This window comes from Crocodylus siamensis, chromosome 8, assembly GCF_052110815.1.
Source record: "Crocodylus siamensis isolate JL-2025a chromosome 8, ASM5211081v1, whole genome shotgun sequence".
Lineage (NCBI taxonomy): Eukaryota > Metazoa > Chordata > Crocodylia > Crocodylidae > Crocodylus > Crocodylus siamensis.
The window spans coordinates 65,785,302-65,807,029 of NC_143402.1; the positions used below are offsets into that span (position 1 = coordinate 65,785,302).

General features: G+C 46.3%; 1 protein-coding gene across 1 annotated transcript in view; it reads left to right on the plus strand.

Annotated features, from left to right (window-relative positions):
• The window catches only part of ST6GALNAC1 (ST6 N-acetylgalactosaminide alpha-2,6-sialyltransferase 1), a 34,148-nt gene that overhangs the window by 6,975 nt on the left and 5,445 nt on the right, over positions 1-21,728 (plus strand). Inside the window, exons 2-5 of the mRNA XM_090060207.1 lie at positions 2,700-3,516; positions 18,174-18,342; positions 19,483-19,654; positions 20,300-20,438. Coding sequence (XP_089916333.1) covers positions 2,700-3,516; positions 18,174-18,342; positions 19,483-19,654; positions 20,300-20,438 — 1,297 coding nt within the window. The remainder of the gene's footprint in view (positions 1-2,699; positions 3,517-18,173; positions 18,343-19,482; positions 19,655-20,299; positions 20,439-21,728) is intronic.

Here is a 21,728-nt window from a genome sequence, read left to right on the forward strand (position 1 = left end):
AAAAATCCCTTGAAAGTAAAAATAAAATTTGCTTAGCTGAAAAAAAACAACCAAAATGATTTTTTTCATGAAACTTTTCATTGTGGTCAAAAGAAAAAATGTTTGGAAAAAAAAATCAGATTGGTTCAATGCAGTAAGCAGGAACTCACAATCCACACTCAGGCACAGAGATTTGGCCAGTGTCATATGTTGTTCACAAGAGCCCTGAGGTCAGAACCATAAATCTCAGTTGGGCTAATCACTTTTTAGTCATTTTAGCCTCTGTTACGCTGGTGTTAAAAAAGTCAAAAAGAGACTCATTGTTAAAAGAGAATATGGCTGTTCTTAGTGGGCAGAAAATGTATAGCCTGGAAGACCTCTGAAGGCATTCCTGATCTGCCTGGCTTCTTGTTTGCCTGCTTCACTCCCCATTGCAGAGCAGCCTCCAGGGCTGGGAGGTTCCTTGTCTCAGTCTGCAGTGCCCTTGTCAGGCAAAGGGCTGACATAAGGAACTTATCAAAGAAAGTGCTTTGCATTGATTTGTTTAGATAACAATTTCTGCTTCTGCCTTGATGCTGCTTAGCAATCTGTACCCTCAGGGCCCTTTTCAACACTCTTCTAAGGCAGGGATGTGGTTTTATCTCTATTTAACAGCATTTCAAGACTGCTGTGTAGAGAAAAGTTCAGTGACTTGCCCAGGGCACCATTGCAAGCCAGTGACAGAGCCTGTGGCAGAATGAACATGGTGGGTTACTGTTACTGCTGCCCAGGTAGATGGAATAAAGCATGATAGTCCATGTGCTACAACATACCTCTTTCTACCACATGCCTAAGGGAGTCTAATGCTCTGCTCAGGTAGTCTCATTGACTTTTCCCTCCCCTTCATAGGGCATTTCTGTACCCATGGGCAACCTAGTTCAAGGTACTGACATAAATCCAACCCTCTTTCCCCCTCACTGCCAGGAACACCATATGTACCATGATTCCCTGTCCAGAAACTAAACAGTCTCTGCGATTTCCTAGCACACAGCTACAACTTGTGTTATGCCATAAAGGCAGGTGATCTCCCAGGTGGGCAGGCAACAGAGCAAGTAAACTGGCTTTGTTTGTCAGATGCTCGAAGTAGATAAGCTTGGAAAGCGATGTGCAGCTCTGCGAGAGCAAGGTACTACTAGCTGGCTCAGCCCAGAAACACAACACCTGAAGCTCCAAATCTCAGTAGAAGACAAATGGGTTTGTCACATGCCTTTCAAAGGCCTGGCAGCCAGGGCCCAGAGTGGGAGGTTTGTGGATTTTGCCCTTCCAGGAAGGCTGAAACATTTCAACTGCACAGTCTGGAGAGCAGCTTCCTTTTTCAAAGTAGCTACCATTGTACATTTGTCCATAGCCTTAATAGGGCGGGGAAGCACAGAATTGGTACATGAGTCCCGAGTGCCCATTAGCGGGGGCATAAGCATCGCAGCCACTGCCAGCCCAACTGCTGCTCAGGCTGCAGGACTGGCTCTGGCTCAGAACTAAGTTAAACCTCTTCCAAAATGGGGCTTGCACAAATGTGCCACTTCTCCAGACATCATGCTGGTGCTCTGTGCAGTGCTGATCCTGCACTGTGTGCTAGCCTAAGCATCTCCCAGAAGTTTGCTTGGAAGCCCCTCCCCGGCAGCCCTAGCCAGTGTTCTGTGGAAGCACTGAAACCAGCGGTCCCAGCATCCTTTTTCATGCTGGTTCTGCCCCAGTGTTTAGGCAGATATGCACAGTCATTTTGCAGTGAAAATAATGTTAAATAGCAAGGTAGGGGGCCAGGGGCCTACAGGATACCATTTGTGTCTCATATTCTGAATACAGAATCCCCATAGTGCTTGCTGCACCATGATCCTGACTGTTTCATGAGGGATGATGCTTCAGTGACCATGGACTCTGACTAGCCAGGAGCAGACTTTCCCCTAGTCCTGAGTTGGTTCCCAGCTATGGCTGATCATGGATATTTCACGAACCATTTTCACAAGTCCTAGTTACGTATGATTTGCCTAGTGGTTGGAGTGGGGAGGAGGGGAATTTATATTATTTTGTGGGTCCGTGATGCTGAATAACTATTTTGTGGTGAAATCCTACACAAAATCAATTCAGACAGGCAGATTTCAAGCAGAACATGACACACACTCTGTCCCTTCCTCATTGTGCATGCGCGTGTGCACACACACACACACACACACAGAGTTCTGACAGCATGATTAGAGACTCAGAGAGCCGGTCATATGAAGAGAGGCTGAAAGGCGTGGGACTGTTCAGCCTGGAAAAAAGAAGACTCAGAGGGGACTTGGTGACAGTCTATAAGTATACTAGGGGTGTACATCAGGGCCGGGGGGAGCATCTATTCAGCAAGCTCTCCCAGGGGAGGACAAGAAACAATGGGCACAAAGTATCTTGATGCCCACCTTGCTGGGGTCATCTGACCCCAGCAGTCTGTCCCAAAGTGCAGGGGGGCTGGACCCAAAGATCTGTAAGGTCCCTTCCAGCCCCTAACTATGAAACCATTTTCTTCAGTAACTGAGTGTCCATTATGAGACTGAATCCTTGGGGAATGTGATAGCTACCGCAGTTGGGCTATAAAGCACACAGAGGTGTATGTACATAGCCATTAGTGTTTAAATGGGAATGGGGCATATTTAATGCTGGGCTGAATATCTGTTTGATGTCTCTGCTTTTCTTTTGCTTGAATACAGGGCTTTCAGTCATTTTCAAAATGCCAGAGAAGTGGCACAGAGGAACCGCCAAAAGGCTAGACCAGCAGAGGTGAGCCCACAAGAGGTGATTCTGAGGACAAAAAGCACTATTCTGAAACAAGATGTAGTCAAGAGGATAGCAGAAGATGAAGTAAACATCAAGGAGAAGCAAAAAGAGGGCAAGAATACAAGACCAACATCCAATGAGAAACCAGCCAAGGAGAATGGTGTACCAGCAGCATCCAGTGACAAGCCAGCCAAGGATAATGGTGTACCAGCAGTGCCCAATAACGAGCCAGCCAAGGATAACGGTGTACCAGCAATGCCCAATAACGAGCCAGCCAAGGATAACGGTGTACCAGCAGTGCCCAATAACGAGCCAGCCAAGGATAACGGTGTACCAGCAGTGCCCAATAACGAGCCAGCCAAGGATAACGGTGTACCAGCAGTGCCCAATAATGAGCCAGCCAAGGATAACGGTGTACCAGCAGCACCCAATGACAAGCCAGCCAAGGATAACGGTGTACCAGCAGCACCCAATGACAAGCCAGCCAATGAAAAGGGCATAGCCCAAAACCAGGCAAAAATGGAAGTGGCCCCCATGTCAGCTAAGCCTGGTGCTGTGAGACCTGTGACACATGGCCAGGGTCACCCCAACTCTGCAGTGCAGAAGCCAGCCGTTCCCACAGGCCAGCGGGTCAAGAGTCAGGTCCCTGCAGCGACAGAAAAGAAAAGGCTGAAGGCTGCTGATTTCAAGTCTGAGCCCAAGTGGGATTTTGAGGACCAGTATGTCCTGGACAGTTCGTCTCCACCATCGGTAAGCTCTGTCTTGTAATTACACCTCATGGTTGGCCTTCACATTTTGGTCTCATAAGTCACATAGCTAATTAGTCTTTCCCCTGAAAGGCAGCCAGTACAGCAACTTGGAGGGTTCAAAATGGTGGAGGAACTGGGGTTTGTGGAGAAAATATTATTTCTTGGAGCCAAAATTTGCTTTCACTTTGCGCCCCTGCATACCTACAGACACGGAGGCCTCTACAACAAGCCTTTGTTTAAAATCAGTGTAATGGTATATATAGCCAATGATGAAGACGGGCAAGAGTAGGTTTTCACAAATCTTTGCCAGCACAACCTTGGGAAAAGGCTTTGACATAGAAGAAAACTGTGTCCATTTAGGAGGAACAAATGTTATTTTCAGTGAAAAGTTTATTCTTCCTCCCTCTTCTATCCCCACCTCCAAAGTTTTGCAGATGGATTACTGCTTTCGCCTCCCATTTGTCCCAGTTAAATAGCTTAAAGCTATTGGCAGCTCTACTTTAAGTTCAGAGCCGAATTCACAAGGGAATGGTGGGCTAGATCTCTTTGCCTGGTCTGAATCTGGATTTGAAAGGGAGCATTTGCATTCTTAGAAGAAATAAGTGACTGAGTTAGCTCCAGGGCTGATTGCATTTGCAATTAGGCTTTTCCTAGAGAGCCATTATCAAGGCTAGATGAAGCACACTTGGTCTTGTCCCTGCCTTACAGTTCCTGGAAATACCATGGGGAGGTTTCCCCTGGGGCAGCACAAAAAACCCATGAGTCAACATACCAAACTACTGAGGAATTGGCAAAATATAAAGGTTTCCTGGTGCTCTCTCCATGTCTGATCTGGCACCATTAGGACTTTTAACTAACTTCTGCTTTTCCATCTATTATTTACTCACATCTATATAGGAAGCAAATTCTTCGCAAACCCCCTGACGAACAGATGTTGTATGCCAGAATAAAAGTGCACATGGGGGGTTAGATTTATATTGGTTTCAGTTCAGACCTTAGGGTATCCTGAAAAACTTTCCTAAGTAGGGGAAGTCTGTGTCAAAAGCCTTTCTGACTACTTCTTGACAGCTCTTCTAGCTTCCCACTTCCTGCCAACTCACAAAGTCATTTATTCCCAGCTGGTGAAATATGAGGGGGTTCCCTTCACACCTCTTCCTCTGTCAATTCTGGAATGGACTTTGGGCAATCATCTAGTTCAGTGATTCTCAACCAGGGTGCCACGGTATCCTGGGGTGCCTTAAGATCCTTTCAGATGTGCCATGGGGTGTCACACAGTGTTAGCACTGTGGGGTTTACAAACAGGATTCACAAGATAAACCCAGAAATTTCAAATAGAAATCCAGAGTTATGGTCTTTCTGAGTTCTCTGCAACAGAAAAACTGCTCTATCATTTTTCTGTAGTCAAAAGAAGAGTCAAAACTAAGAGCAGACATTTTTGACAGGTGCCTCAAATCTATCTAGGGTGCCTTGAATTTATCCAGGGGCACCTCGGATTTAAAAGCTTGAGAACTACTGATCTAGTCCAAGCCTGTGCTTTGTGGTAGTCAGTGATACTTAGACTATCCCCAACAGATGCTTGTCCATCCTATTTTTAACAATCTCCAATGAACACGATTCTACAACATGCCTCTGTAGCATGTCTCAGTGTTTCAATGCTCATGCGGTTAAAGAGTGTCCTTTATATCCAATCTCCATCTTCTCTGTGGCAAACTAAGCAGAATCTTCTTGTTCTTCCCCCAGCACTGTTGGAGAACAGTTGGTTCCTGCAGTGTTGGCCTTACATAGATCTCAGTTCTCTGATTTCTAGACTAAAGAAACCCAATTCCTTCAGCCTTTGCTCATGAATCATGGCCAAGTTCAGTGCACTGCCAGTGAGAATAGTCAAAGGAGGCCAGTGACTGGGTATCATGGACTTGCCTATACTGCAATGGTGGGGGTCCTGATGGTGACAAGCCCAAGAATGCCCTGTTTCACCATGCTGGCTGACACTCCCCAAACTGGGAAGTTCACCCATGAGGCTCACTGGGAAGTTCACTCATGAGGCTCACCTCAGCTCATCTCCACTGGCTACTCACAGGCATGCTGGAGACAGATGTCTTGAGAGGAGACCAGAAGAACAAGCCTGGACTAACCTCACTGGTATACTTGAAGGCTTGGAGTGTGCCTGTGGGCATAAGTTGGATGGGGCATGCTCAGGACCATCCTTGCAGAGATCTGTGACCACTGTGGTGTGGACAAGTCCTCTCGGGTGTGTGCTGATTATTACTTACATTATAGACACAGGAAAATGACAGGAAAGAAGATAGATTTTGGATAATAATCTATTATGTGTCTGTGTGCTCTGCAGATCCTCTTTTAGCAACATGCTTTGTAGTTCCACAGGGTGTGGGTGTGTCCAACAGAAAAATGCTGGATAAAAGCAAGGCTTGTGATTGCTATGATTGTGACTTATAAACAGGCTGGGTCAATAAAACTTCCTAGTATAATTAAACCATCATTTTCAGCCTAGCTAAATAAAATGCTTTGGCGCTGTTGAGCAATTGAGAGAGGCATAGCTATTTGCAAGCAGGAGGTCAAAACTTCCTCCCGCATATAACAAGTTGTTATTAAATGATCTGTAAAAGTATCTTAGAAAGACTAAACACTGCTGCCCCAGATCTAGGGTACTGCTCCCATAATGCAGTGTGGCTTGCTATGGATTTAAAGGTCTGCTCTTCCCAACATATTACAAGTGTATGATCTAGGTAATGAGGGCCACGCTACTATATTTTTGAACCACAATTAGAGATAAGCAAATGATCATAGCACATATTTTATTACACAGATATGCTTTGTTTTCTATTTGTCGGGCTATCAAGTTAGGCCTTGTCTATGTGGAAGTGTTACATTAGTGTTACATTAGCGAAAGCTCAGTGTCACGGCGCAGGGTCCTAGGGGTGGCTGTGATCTCCCCTAGTGCCCCCTACCATGCCAAATTCATGTTAAACACCCTCGTTCTCACCCGCCATGTCTTTGATTTGTATTTATAAGGGAGGCTGCCTTTTGTCCCCTTGGACACGGTGCTCTGATGTTTCCTGGCCCCTGTGACTCTGTGTACCCCAGCCTTGTGGGCTATGCGTGGCTCCAACCGCCCCTTTACCACGCCCCAAGCCTTGCTGATGTACCAGACGTTGTTTGGTCTGTTTCTCTCTCCGCGGCCCACAGGCACTCTGGCTTGTCTCGCGACCTTGCACCCTAACAGGCACTCTGGAATCGATGCCCCCTTTGCTTTGGGGTCCCCGTCGCCCCCTTTGCTCTGGGGCGCTTATCGTGTTGCACCCTCTCTGTTGCCAGGGTCTGTGCACCCCTGAGTGCTGCGCCCTCTCTAACGCCGGGGTCCCCACGCTACCGTGGAGCCCCTATGAGGCCTCCTCCAACCCCTAATAGCCTCGCCCGGTCCTCCGGTCTAAACAGTAAACAGAAACTCAAGCCTCTTGGCTACAACATAAATTCAAACCATCTGGCTATAACCATATTCAAGTCTGTGAAAGGGTTTCTCCCTCTCTCACCCATCCCAAGTGCCCGAGTATCCTGGCCTCTTCCTTCTCATTACTCTGGCAGAGTTCCCACCCCTATGGCTGCTGGTAGGGAGCTGCCTCCCTGGCCTCTGCATGGGTTTATATATATATCAGGCCCTGCCCCCTTCCGGTCAGCTGACCAACAGCAGTTGCCCCAGCAATCAGCACCCATGCCTCTTTATAGGTGCTCTGCAACACTCAGGTGTGAATTAAATTGATATCACTTATACCTGCACACCCATAAAATTTGCCCAAGTAAACAAGACAGTAACATTTTCTGAGGGGTGGAGGTTTTGGGAAATTTCTTCCAATGCTATTTTTATTTCTGCACCTTGAGTGGATAGTTCTAATGGGAGACTTGGGTCCTGAGATCAATAGTATACACCCTAACCTTTCAAAAAATCGTAAGGAAGATTGATTATAGACGTGAAAAATAACACAAAAACAGTGCTTTACCAGAAGAGGAAGCGCATTAGTCCAACCCAGCTCCCCAGCGTCTGTATAGATTAGTGTACTTCAGCAGGGGGTTTTGGCACTTTTATCTAAAATTCACTGAATCAGCTATTAGATAAAAGCACCAAAAAACCCCACTGAAATGCCCAGTCTATACTGATGTTGGGCAAGCTGTGTCAAACTAATGCAGTGCCTCTTCTGGGATGAGTGGTGCTTGGCACAAGGGTGCACCAAGATTAAAGTAAAGCACTAGGTTGGGTTTTTTTTCACGTCTGTAAGCAGCCATGGTCTTGAAATGAGGAGACTTTTAAAGATCATATGATTTTTAAAGAGCATTTTGTCTTATTTTTCATTTGTTTGCTAGCTTTTTTTTGAGCCTTGTTTCTTATTTTCAAAGCCATGAGGACTAGAAAGTTACTTTTATTGAAAATGAAAGCAGAGTTGCACGTGACTTCAGGAGCAGGAGCTTTAAGAAAAGCAGCACGTCTATCTAGCAAGATTCTCCAAAAGGTTGTCAGAGTTGACGACACTCCATAGTGTAGTTTGTACCATGCCGCTTATTAGAATCATGTTTCTATTGTCAGCGGGAGTTCAGAATTTGTTTTCGCCTGCTCTTCTCTAAAAGTGGCAGTTTCTGTGAATGTTCCTGCTGGAAATCTCTTTGTTAGAATTCATGCAGAAAGCAAACACAAAAGGGGAGCAAATCCTGCTGAAACCTGTTTGGTGTTTGATTCTAGCAAACATTTAACAAGGCTTTTGATGCTATCCTCCATAGCTTCTCATTAGCAAATTAGAGAAATGTGATCTAGATAAAATCACCATGACAGGGTGCAGAACCAGTTGGAAAACCTCAGTCTGACAATAGACGGCAGCGGCTTACTGGCATGGTGAGAGGTCATTTCAAGTGGGGTCCGACAGTTCAGTCTTGAGCCCAGTTGTATCCAGTATGTTTAGTAATGATTGGGAGAACATGCTTAGAAAACTTGTGACTGACCCATACTTTCATTCTTGATAAATACGGTCAGAAATCTCCATGATCCAGTGCCAAAAAACCAAAACCAAATGCAAAATATTTACATTTAGGAAGGAGAAATGAAAAACACAGAAGATTGGGGTAGGGTGGGGAGAGGCAAGTCCTTGAATGGGTGAGGTGAGGAGGTTGTAGAAGGCCGGGCAGAAGAAGTTCATAAGGACAGGTCAGATAGACGACTGACAGCTCGAAGGGTTGGTTAAGGAGGTGTTGCCTAGAGGACTGGACTGGGACCCAGCTAACGTGTTTCTATTCCTGACTTTGCCTCTGATCTGTGTGACCCTGAGTGAGTTACTTCCCTTTTGTTTCTCTTCCCAACCCTTTGCTGTTTAGTCTGCCAAGCTCTTGGGCAAAGTGGCTTTCAGGTTTCTGGGCACTACTCTGATAGTAACAGTGGTCCAGGCATATGACCAAGAGCCAGCAACTCCTGAATTCTGGTGCTGTGGCCTTAGGCAAGTTATTTGGCCTTTTGCTGTACTGAGATATTTGTACTTCCCCATCCTTTCTGCTATGGTTTTGGTGGCAGTGGTGTCCATTGTTCATGTGGATGGCCTTCAAGCAGCTACCAGCATTGCAAGCCCCATGTTGTTTAAGCCTGCTTGGAGTCCTCGGAGTCCTGGCCTGCTTTTATACATGTTGCCTGGTGTGACTTGCCCTCTGCACTTCTGGGGAGCAAGGCTAATAAAGTGAACTGAGAAAGGATCTTGGACTAGGTTTTATTACATCAATATTTACCTTTTGGTTTTAAGGTAAATAATGGCTTGTCATCACTCTTGCCTGTATAGCAGATGTGGTTCTTCAGGTGAATCTGATCTCTTTTATTAGACCAACTTAAATTGTTGGGGGAAAAAATTTTAAGCAACAATTTTCTCCAACAATTTAAGTTGGTCTAATAAAGATATCTGATTCACCCAAAGAACCTGGTCTATGTCCTTAGCCCAACATGGCTACAACCTACACCCCTCTTGCCTCTATAGCAGGGGTGGGCAATTATTTCGGGCAGAGGGCCGCTTACTGAGTTTTGGCAAGTCAATGAGGGCTGCATGACAGGCAGCCAGGGGCAGATAAATATTAATTTTCAAAAATTTTTTTTGAGGGGAGGCCCACAGGCTGGATAGAATGGCCTTGTGGGCCACATTTTGCCCACTCCTGCTCTATAGCATTCTACCAGGATGTGGAGTGATAATAACTGCTCAGTGTGACTAAGTCACGTAGCAAATACTTTACTGAGTTACGAAGAGAAACATTGCCTCAAAAGCTATGCAAACTCATTTCTAATCCCTTTGCTGGGGGAGTAAATTGCTCTTATGAGACAGTTAAGTTTGCACGTCAGCGTGAACTGAGTTACTGCCAAATGCACTTGGCCTTTGGGAAAAGGTATGCACCCGGATTTCCGTGCTCCGGCACGGAGAGAGATAGCAAAGTGTGCTTAGGGAGAGAACCACAGCTGGGGAATACACAGGACTCCTAGATGAAATATATAAGCCCTGCAATTTTGGATGATCAGTGTCACCAATTTGGCACCTTCCTATAGACAGAGTAAGGAGTCTGTTAGGTCATCGTAACTTAAGGACAGGATACTGCTGTTCAGTTTGAACATGGCTCCAGGGGGCTTTGCTTTTCTCAAGCTACAAACATCTGGATGCAAACATTTTTCTGGAGATAGTGTGATGATAGTGTAATGACCTGCACCAAGACAAATACATTAACTGTGCCCCCATTGCAGTCATTTTGCCCTCTGAACCAATACATCCACCTTTGGAGAGGGAGAGCAGAGGCTTGCAGAACAGCCCAAAACAAATGTCCCTGAAGAGCATTTTGCAGAGTTGAGTTAAGGAAACCAATATACAGCAGTTTAGAACAGGAAGCAAGCATCATTTTACTCAGCTACAATTACACAGGGAATTTCAGTCTACAAAAGATAATTCCTCAAGTTGGATTTTGGCCAGGACCCTGGGGAGAAACACCTCTAGAGTCTTACAAAAAGCAGGACAGGATTAATAATGAACATATATCTGGACACCACATTTCAATCTCATCCCAAATTTGCTCTTTGATCCCACAATTCTGCATGGGTTCAAAGAGTGACTCAAAGAGAAACTGCTGCCTTCTAACTCACCATCTGCTCCACATCTCATATTGTTGGTCTTTTCCCTGGAAACATCCCACCTGTATATTAGCTCTCTATGGCCCTGGATTCATTTATGAGATACAACAAGTTCAGGGCTCAGGAAGAGGAAATTACTCCGTTACTCAAGAACCACAAGCTATGTTCCAAGTTAAACATTACACACTCAGGCATCCCACATTGTTTTCTTTTTACTGCCCGTAGTAAAAAGCAAATAAAGTGAAGTGTGCCCTTGTCCAGGTTGTGTCTGTAAACACCAGGTTCCTCTAGTGGGGAGGATAATGACAAGTCTGCCAATCTAAGGCAGTGATTCTCAGCCACATTAGATTCAAGCCCTTGCTTGGAAAATGCTAGCTCTTAGATTTTACACATTTTTTGATTACAGAAAAGTAATAGAGTAATTCTTCTGTTACACAGAACTCAGAAAGACCACAGCAGGTCAGAATGCTTTTGACACTCTGGATTCCTATTTGAAATTTCTGGGTTTATCTTGTGAATCATGTGTTGGTGTTTGCACACCTAACTGTGCTCTATTGTGCAGCACCCCGTGGCACCCCAAGGTGCTGCAGCACTCTGGTTGAGAATCATTGATCTAAGCACTGGAACATAGGAAATTTAGGCTTTGTCAGTGCATCATCATGTTTAGAGGCTGAATCTTGGGACTGGGAGCATGAACCCTGACAGCATAGGCTAGACCAGCTCTCCTAGGGCGAACCTGCATCAGATTTAGCCACTGTGGCTAAGTACAGGAATTCAAAAAGCCCAAGCCTGAATTGATTCAATCTTTGCAGGTTAGTCTAACCTGCATAGATCGAACCAGCAAGCAAGTGAATAGACATTCACTTTTGATTCCGGAAATGCAGGCACATGCCTGCAAGTGGACAAAGCCAGAAGCTGGAGGGCACTAGAGTGAACCCTCCCTTCCCTTCTGCAGTGGCTAGGCTGGAGAGAAGCTGAGCTTGGGGGGCGGGCAGGCCCCAGCAGGCCTAAGTATGATTTGGGAGAGGTTTAAGCCCCCCTGGCCGGAGAGAGAGGAGGGGAAGCAGCCCTTGACAGGCTTTTTGGGGGGGAAGGAGTGTGGCCAGCCCCCAGCCCCCAGGTCAGACTCTGGCCTGGCATGGCCCCCTGAGGTGAAGGGGGCAGGGCAGGGGTGACGTGTAGGGGGTGCATGCAGGTGCACGTTCATCCATAGAATGTGGCTGTGTGCCCCCTGCAAAAAGGTGCCACTGACACTGTCAGCGGTGCCTGTGGGAAGTCGCTGCTGACCACCCCACCACTGCCACTGCTGGCGGTGTCTGCAGGCGGGCCACGATTGCCGCTGGCCACTGCCACTGCTGCTGGCGGCGCCTGTGGGTGGTCGCCGACCTCTGGTTGATGCTTGCCAACCCCCTGCTGCCAACAGTGCTGGCGGCATCTGCGGGAGCTCCCAGTGTACCGCTGCCACGTTTCAACCGCCGCCACACTCCCACCACCACCAGCGAAGCCGTGCCCCCCCAGCCACTGAGTGCATATGCCATTCATGGGGCAGGGAGGTGGTTTATTCTCCCTCCAAAGGACCCCAGCTGGGGTCTGTCTGGCCAGGGGTGAATGGCAGAGGTGGCGGCAGGGGTGGGGGTGGCCACCAGACAGCAGTCCTGCTCTCTGGAGCAGACAGCCCAGCCCAGGGCTGCAAAGCATGCTGGGATGCTGGGGGACTATGATTTAACTTGAACCAGGAAGGGGTCTGAGACAGAAGTTCCATAAACCGGTTTGACATTAATCAGTTAAGTCTGATACTACATTCAACCAGGTTTATCTTAAACTAGTTTTGGCCATTTTGAAACTGGTTGATGTGCACTGAACTTTTGTGCACTGTGATGCTGGACTCATAAGAGAGGTGACTTTGCCTTTCATCTGTCCTGTGTCTCTGTTGCTTTGATATAGTGCCTTAAAGAAAAATATCTGGGGCTACCAGATCATTCACCTTTGTCTACAGCTTTCAGAACTCTTCAGGAAACTTGCTTATGAGCAGAGCATGTGAAACTTGTTCCTGGAGTCTGTGAGAAAGGAGCTGCCCCAATGCCTGCCATACACAGTGGGCCACATTCTGACCTCAGTGGAAGAGTTTCTCAGTATTTTACTGATTCAGCTGAAATAAGTGAGTTCTCGCCACCCGTTGAAGTCAGGCTTCAGCACTCCAGTTTAACATGGTTTAATATTTGCCTTGCTCAGGGAGGCTGATCTTGTTCCAGTTGAAGGAAGAGGCAGGACTGAGCTTAAGGAAATTTAGATTCTACTTCTAACTCTCTTTGTGAGTTTGGGCAGGTCATTTGGCTTCTCAGATCTGTAAAATGAGGCTACTGCCCCTTCCTTTCTCCCACTCCTTTGTCCGGCTCCTCTAATTAGATTGTAAGCTCTTTGGGGCTGTCAGTGTGTGCATGCCTATTATCCTCAGGATGAAAAATTCAAGACACACAGAACTGTCTGGGCAGCCTCCCAGTCCAGTTTCTGTTTGGTGAATGGGGCACATGGAGAGATGTATAATAAACATGAAGTAGTGGATTATACACATGCACACTGTGGTTTATTGATCCACCTCAGGGTAGCTCTGAAGCCTGCCTGGTATGTCTGTGCTTCCTCAAGAGCTTTTTAAAGCCTAGCCATATGTTTGTACCATTCACAGTCAAGAATGCATTATAATGATTTGACTGGTTATTTGAAAGGTGCCTTTGAGTACAATTCCAAGAGGGGCTTCGGCAGCTATCCTGTAAGACATTAAGGCTCCATTTTCCAGGCGCTCTTGGAAAGCATTTTGCACAGTTGAATTAATCCTTTCAATCAATGCCACAGTGTCAGAAATGCACACTCTTTTGTGCTGCAATGAGCTTTGACTAAGCTTTCAAGCTTCAGGGATTTGGAGCTGCATGCAGACTTTGGTGGTTAAAGCTGATTCCATGCAGCGATGTCTTTTGGCAGTTTCCTACCACCAGTCATTGTTGGCTCCGCTGAACTGACCACAGTGCAGCCTCACAGGCATTTGGGCCTGACTGGGTCTGCTAAAGTGCAGGTGCATGAAAGCCAACTAAGAGCAAGGACTCAATTTACTGCAAAAGGGGAATCAGGGTAGAAATTGCCTGCCTCCAGGTGGAGGTGAGTCCCAGTGTTGGAGATAGGATGTCACGTCTTCCCTTTCTAATACCACATTTAGAGAGGGAGATTGTAAGATCTTTAGGATGGAGGAATCATTTTTTGGTTCTGTGTATATACAGCACTTAGCACAATGGTATCCTGCCTCATAAGTGCAGCTCTGAGGGTGGCTATACATGTGTTCTAGGGTGGGAGGGGGAGGGCATTTTAATTAGACCAGCTCTTGGGAGCCACTCTAATTAAAGCACCTCAGTGTCTTGCGTATTCAGCATTCCATGTTTCAAAATGGGAGCAGGGGTGCTTTAACTAAAGTTCATTCGATAAGCTTTAGTTAAAGCGCCCTGCCACCATTTTGAAACGTGGGACCCTGAATACACAAGACACTGCAGCACACTGGAGCATAGATGCCAACTCCGTTGGTGCTCTGGGGCTCAAGCACCCACCAAAAAAATATTGCAGGTCCTCAGCACCCATGGAACCCCTTGTGCAGATGTTAAAAAAAAAAAAAAAAGTGCTTTATCACAAGAAGTGGTGCATTACTTCAACCTGGCTCTGCAGTATCTGTAAAGATTGGGTGCTTCAGTGGCGCTTTTTGGTGCTTTTAGCTAAAGCTGATTCAGTCAGTTATTAGATAAAAATGCCAACCCCCCCCCCCCCCCCTAAAGCACCTGATCTTTACAGATGCTGCAGAGCTGGATAGAAGTAATGCCCTGCCTCTTCTGGGCATGTGTGGGGGCTCGGCATAGGAATGCGCCGTTAAAAGTAAAGTGCCATTTCTTATGGGGTTTGTTTTTTTTTTAATGTCTGTAAGCACCCACCAGCAAAAAACCAAGACAGCGCCTACGTGCTGGAGCGTTCTAATCAGAACACTCCAGCAGACTCAATTAATTGGGTCTGTTCTAATATGTTCTAATTAGAGTGGGTAGGAACACATGTATAGGTGCCCTGAGATGCTTCAATACAAAGCCTCATCATAAAAGGAGAGAAGGCCTCTGAGGCTGGAAACTGGTGTCTGTGGAGTGTGGTCACCTGTGCCGAGATATGTTACAGCCCAGCTGATTGTGCTCCAGGGACATCTATAGACATGCCCTGACTTGTGGTGCATTTGCAAGCAGGAGAACACCCTGGTCCTCACCTCCACATTTGCAGGCACATGGGAGAAAATCCCTTTGCAAGTGCAGAGAGGGCGACTTGCACAGGGGTCCCTCCTCCACTTTCCCTCCTGTGCAGAAACCCCAACTTGCAGACACACATCCCAAAGCCCTGAAGTCTCTCGAGGGCTGCATCTGGGTAAGTGGGAGAGTGAGGCAGGGGCTCCCAAAGCTTGAGGGGGCCAATCCCACCCCTCCAGCCCATGGAGGCCCTGCCCCGAGAAAGGCTGGAGACCTGGTGCTTCACACTGCCTGAGCTCTTCTACAGTAAATAAAGAGACAGGAGCTGAAACAAAGCAGCCCAATTTAATACTACCTTCTGCAGCAGTCACAAATTTGAGCACTTGTGGTGTGACGGACAACGTGGCATCTGTTTGCCTTCACTTTGTGCCAGCATAAACGTTTCTATGGTAGCACAAAGATGATACCTGTTTCCACCCTGAGTTCCTTCATAAGCCGGGGGCACAAGCAGTCACATGCTTAGTTTGCTTTCCAGGCCAGCCCAGCCGCAGGATAACACCGAAGCTACAGGCTTGCACAGCCATTGATGAACTCAGTTCCTGCTCATTGTCCACCCAGACAGGTGTGGGTGCAGATTGGAGGTGCACTTTTCCCTGTGATGTTTAACCTGGGCTAAATTCAGAACTGCCAAGATGCAGCAAGATGGTGCCTGGGGCTGTTGGGGTTTGGTGTGGGGTAGAAAATTCAGGGAGAACAGCGAGAACAGGCATAAATGGACTTGCACCAGGAGGTAAGAGGTGAGGGAGTGTGGCTTCAAGGAAAGGAAATGTGGCTGGGGCACAAACAGAGCAGCACATTGAGGTCTGATGCACAAAGGCTTTCAGCTGTGCCAGGAAAGGGTTCCAGTAATGCAGTTCCAGGGGGCATAAGGCCACAGTGCCTTTATTTGAAGCAGCCTCCAGCAAACAGGTTTAGTAAGTCTGATCAGCTGCTGCATCACAGGACTACGAAGTACTTTCCTAATGGCAAGAGCAAATGCCACTGGCTTGGCCTCATATGGTGTTAGTCTGACAACTCACACCTGCCACTAATTGCAGCTGCCAATTCACAGCCTGGGAGCATGTGTATGCAGAAAATTTGCCACCCACCACTCAGTGCAGTACTCTAAAGATTTGTACAGATGTGACACTTTTTCACAGCACTCTCACAGAGCTGTGTTATAGTGTTATGACAGCTAGCAGCAGGCAGCTTCTCTGCATGTACATGGGAGGCATTAAGTCAAAAGTTACAGTTAAGATCATTACTCTGAGATGTATGGCAACTGTAATTCCTTTTCTGATTATGTTTGCATTTACAGATATGTTAGTATTCGCACTGGCAGAGGGGCTCATATTTATATTTTGCTGGAATCCCTGAGTGTGGGTCTGACCCAAAGTGATTTGAAACCAGCAAAAGACTTCACTGGGCCTTGGTTCAAGACCTGTGCAAGTCAGAGCTTAACCCCCCACTCCCAGCTGATTCACTGCCACATTCAGGCAAGGTCCCTCTGAAATTACACTGCCTGCTTTCAGCACTTGAAAACCTAACTCATACCCATCTTACAAGACTGACGCTTGTCTCTCCCGTTACCATTTCTATCTTTGGCCCGATGTCAGCATTTCTTTTAGGTGAATCTCCTTGGTATATTTCCAAATACAAAGAACAACCATGTACTTTCAGGCAGAATGGTTCAGGCAGTAACCTTGATTTTAGATTAAGGAAGACAACAAAAGCAGAGTGCTCTTCAGAGAGCACTGTGTGTGCATGTCCTGGATAACAGTCTGCAGCGACTCTGAGAATGAGCCCTGGACTCGGCAGAGGGAGAGGGCATAGAAGTAGAAAAGAACTGCACGTAGAAAGCAAGATATCACATTTAAATAGATGATAACCCTCAGCTCCTTAGAGTTTGCCAGTGCACTCATTCACTTTAGCTAGTCTGGTATATGCTGTTGATATAGCAATCTTCTGTACTATAGTTTGATATGGTTATTAAATTCATATTTGCTATGCAAATCTTGAACTTCTTTGAGTTATCTTCTGTGAGTCTTGCAATCCTGACTGATTCCGTAGCAAATAATTCTATCTACTAGATATGGTTTTCCATAGTTTTCCTCAGAATTGGTCAGATGTGAGTCACAAAAGACAGGAGGAGAACCGTACCCTAATAACATCAATTAGACTGATATGGCTGAATCAGGTTTGATTAGACTAACAGCCAATGGCCATTTAGCTTCCTTGTTAGTTAATTAAATATTTACGGGGTGGGTATTATTCAAGTAGATTCAATATTTTTATGAGCATTCACTGAAAATGTGAACCATTCATTCGCAGCCTATGCCCTATGGGCTATCATCAGCTCATCCACTGGTTATTCTTTATTAACGTTGTATGTGAACTCATCTGAGTTGCATAGTATAGTTTCTTCTCTCTGTCTGAATTATCTTACACATTAAAATAACAAGTAGCAAATAATGAATAATACGTTCACTAGAATGCATTTAATTCCTGTGGGTCACAAGCCTTTTCATAGGTACAGGCTGTTTATCTGAATATTTAGGAATGACTAATACCATGCTACAGATCTCCATTTATATGCTAAAATATTTACAAATCAGGATGTAATTTTTACATATTCAATTTACATATTCATTTCTACTGAATGAATGAGAAGCTGTTTTTAAATGTTTAGTCAAACAGTGTCTTGCCATAATTTGCCTCATGCCCTCACATTCAGTAACCAACGGTGGCAAACATGTTTTAGGCTAGATATCAAGAAAAACTTTATGGTAAGGGTGGCTAAAATTTGGAATGGGCTTCCAAGGGAGGTGGTGCTCTCCCCTACCTTGGGGGTCTTCAAGAGAAGGCTGGATAGGCATCTGGCTGGGGTCATCTGACCCCAACGCTCTTTCCTGCCCAGGACAGGGGGTCGGACTTGATGATCTGTTGAGGTCCCTTCCAACCCTGGCATCTATGAAATCTGTGAAGAAACCGTGCATGCGTACATTCAGGTGGGAAGGAACCAAGCTCCAGTAAAGTCTGGGCCAAGGTTAAATGGGGTATAACTGGCATCAAGAGGCATCTGGATTTATTTCAGGGAGGGATCCTGAGGAAACAGGAAGGGTTATGATGAAACAAGAAGGTGCTGGGTATGTGCAATGGTGCCTGCCTTGTCCAACACTTCGTGTCAATACAACCCTCTTCTTCTTCTACCAGAGCTGCCCCACTTCAGTGAAGGCCCAAGCTGCCAAGTCTGACTGGCTGAAGAACCTTTTCCTGCCCAACATCACACTCTTCATTGACAGGGTGCGCTTCAGTGACAGCGAGTGGGAGCGCCTGGAGCATTTTGCACCTCCGTTTGGTTTTATGGAGCTGAATTACTCATGTGAGTCCTTTTGGGGGTTGTTGGAGGGAACTGGGGATGACAGATGTGCCCCCTAGAGCTCACTGCTCACCCTTCTCCCCCTAGAGCTGGAGGGATTGGGCTCTCAAGCAAGGACACATCTGTAATGGGCAACAATGGTTTCTCCAGGATTGGGGCTTCTTCCACTTCTGTCAGTGCCTTGAGCACTACATCAGTTTCCAATTTTGTGTTGTTCCTGAGTCATGGGACCTGATTCAATCTTTGTTGCTCTGTTACCACACCAGTGAAGTCAAGGGAACTTCAAAGAAGGAGCAAGTCAATGGTGAATCGGGAAACATGGTGTTCTCTTTCTATTGTGAAGCCCTTTTTGTGCTTATATTAGCTGAGAGACTTGGGAGGCAAATAGCTCTGGAAGTTTCCAAAAATGCAGGGTTACTTATACCAGGAGTCAAATGGGGAATAGCTGGCAGAGAGATTTTATCCACTCTGTGAAGGTGGGACAGTGGTGGCAAGGGGGATTGGTGATGATAGGAATCAGCAGTGGGAGGAAAACAGTAGAGGTAGTGGCTGGGCTGGGACCAAGCTGTGTTAATTTGGCCCTCTGTTGCTAAAAGTTTGCTGACCCCTGACTCATACCAAAGAGAAGATCCTCTATAGGCATGCAAACTCAAATAACCATAGCATGGCCTGTCATAAGCTGAGCACAGGGAAGGGCAATTAGACATTTCCCTTCATGTTATGTAGGAATACAGGACTGGAAGGGGCCTCTTAGGCCACAGAGTCCAGTTCCCTTAATTCATGGGCAACCATACACTCCCAAATTCCTAACAGTCATCCACTCCAGTCCCTCCCACAGTACAACCATGAAGCACATTACAAAACCAATACTCTCCTACAGTGTGAAGGGGACACAAAGATGACAGAGTGTATTTCAAGGTGGTAAGATGGTTTCTTCTGAGATATCTAAAATTCGAAGTGTATTCCAAGGTAGGAGAAGGGTTTCTTCTAACTCATCAGGTATGTCCACTCTCGGAGGTGGAATAAGAGACTAGACGGACCACAAGTTAGCTTTCATATAACAATTCCCCTGCACTCTATTCCCAGCCCAAAAGCACTCAGCAAATGCACTAAGCCTCTGTTGACTCTTTGTTTGTGTTGCAGTGGTGAAGGAGGTCTTAACACTCCTGCCACCCAACCCTTCCCAGCAGATCCTCCTAGCCAACAATAGTAGCCAGATACCAAGGTGCATCAGCTGTGCTGTGGTGGGGAATGGGGGAATATTAAACAATTCTGGAATGGGCAAGGAGATCGACTCCCACGATTACGTGTTCCGGTAAGAGCAGCCGCTTATTTTCTTTTCTCCATCTTGTACTTTCTTCTAGAGATCTCGGATGATCCGACATATTTGTTTCTCAATCCTTGCTACCAACATTTGAGTAATACCTCCACAGAGAGCATCCCCATGAACACCCCTGAACCATCTTTAAATATGTTTTCTGATCATTGCAAATGCCCTGAAAAGCCCAAAGCTAAATAACGTATCAGTCAGTTTAAACAAATCTTTGTCATTGAGGTTCCAGACTGGAAATTTCACAAGGACAGGCTTTCTTGTGCTCTCCCTGGAACTTCTTAATTCTAGCTAGAGCAAACAACTACAGCTGTGCTACTTTGCCACTTATAATACCACACTTGGACCCAGAAGTAAAGACATGATTAGTGAAAACAAGCCAAACTCAAAGAGCAGGAAATGGTTCTGAGCCTCAAGGCCTAGTCTGTCTGGGTTCATTCCCAGATCAACCTAGAGATGAGTCCAGAGAGGGACTCATATTGTTCACATTCAACTGAAGCTTTGACTAAAGGTTTTGACTGGTTCTTTTTTTATCCTACCAGGCCTGATGTGAACTTGACCTCACGTGAGTGCCTGGGATTAAACCAGTTACCTGCTAACTTTGCATTTCTGTTTGCTTTTCGGAGCCAGGGTGAGTGGGGCGATGATCAAAGGCTATGAGAAAGACGTGGGAACAAAAACGTCTTTCTATGGATTCACGTCCTACTCCTTGGTGGTCTCTCTCGTAACACTGGGGAGCATGGGCTTCAAGAAGATCCCAATGGGAAAAGTAAGTCAGGCACATGACTTCAGCACATACACCCAGGTGCTGCTTTGCCTGTGGTTTCGATTTCTGATCCTGACCCGTGTGGGTCAGCAATAGCATCAGAGGATAGGTCTTCACTTCAGAGTTTGCCCAGATCTGGGCACCTGGGTCTGGGTCTTAAGACCTGGGTTAGCCTCACTCATCAATAATCAGCAATCAAATCATACCCAGGTAGTTGCATCCATGCTGCTGCTGCACTAATTCAGGGGTGACACCAGGACTGACAGGGGCATGTCCCATGTTTCCTAGTGCTGCCCTAAGCTATGCCACTCTGTGAATTGTTTATAAGTGGATTATAGGAAGACTTGTCTAGCCTTTTCAGGACCCTATGATGAAGTAATGCATATAGTCAAGTAATGCCCTTCACTTTGGAGGAGGCCATGAATCCAGTAAGAACTATGATTGGATCCAGCTGTTGGCATCAATGTAATTCACTTCTGTCCTATATCACTCCAACCTGGAGGCTGGCAGCAGTCTTGTGTTGTGATTTTGCCAGCTGTCCCTAGCTAAAGCTAAGATGGGTTGAGTTACCGTTTAAGTAGAAATTCATCCTGGAGCACGTACATCTTGTAGAGAAACGGCATTGGGAGACCCTCTTCCCTCTGGGTCAGCCCTGATCTCATATGGTGCAGAAAGCAGTGTGATGTTGGATGTCTTCGGAAGGAGTCATCAGACTGATGCTCTGACTGATTTGCAGTCATTAAACATTCAGTGGTACATTTTTTGGAAAGAACTAGGCTTTACAGCCAATGTCCTGACCAAATTACCTTCTGTATAGCAACTGTTCTGCCTGCAATTTCAATCAACAATTATAGTTTTCATTTCCTATCCTAAAGTACTGTGGCGTGCGTGTTGTTACAGGCTGCTAAACAGCTGCTGTGAATCATCCCAGAGGTGCATGATTGTGCTCAGAGTGGCTTTTTGGGCTGTTGTGAAACAGAAGATGGTGTTCAGGTGTGAGATCACATAATTCTGGTGCTCTTCATTCTCTGCGGCATGGCTGGGTGCCTGGGGAAAATCCTGGGGAAGCTGTCAATGCTGGGTTTGGAAGCTGGCTGCGGATCTACCTGGCAGATCAATCTAATCTCATTATCTAACCTGTTCCAGGGGTTCTCAACCTGGGGGTCATGAAGGAAGTCTTAGGGTGTCATGACCAGCCTGCCCTACCCATGTGGCTAAATGGGAGGGGGAACTGGAGAGATGTGAGGTGAGTTTTTGGGGGGAGGGGAGGTCCTGTCATGAATAAGGTTGAGA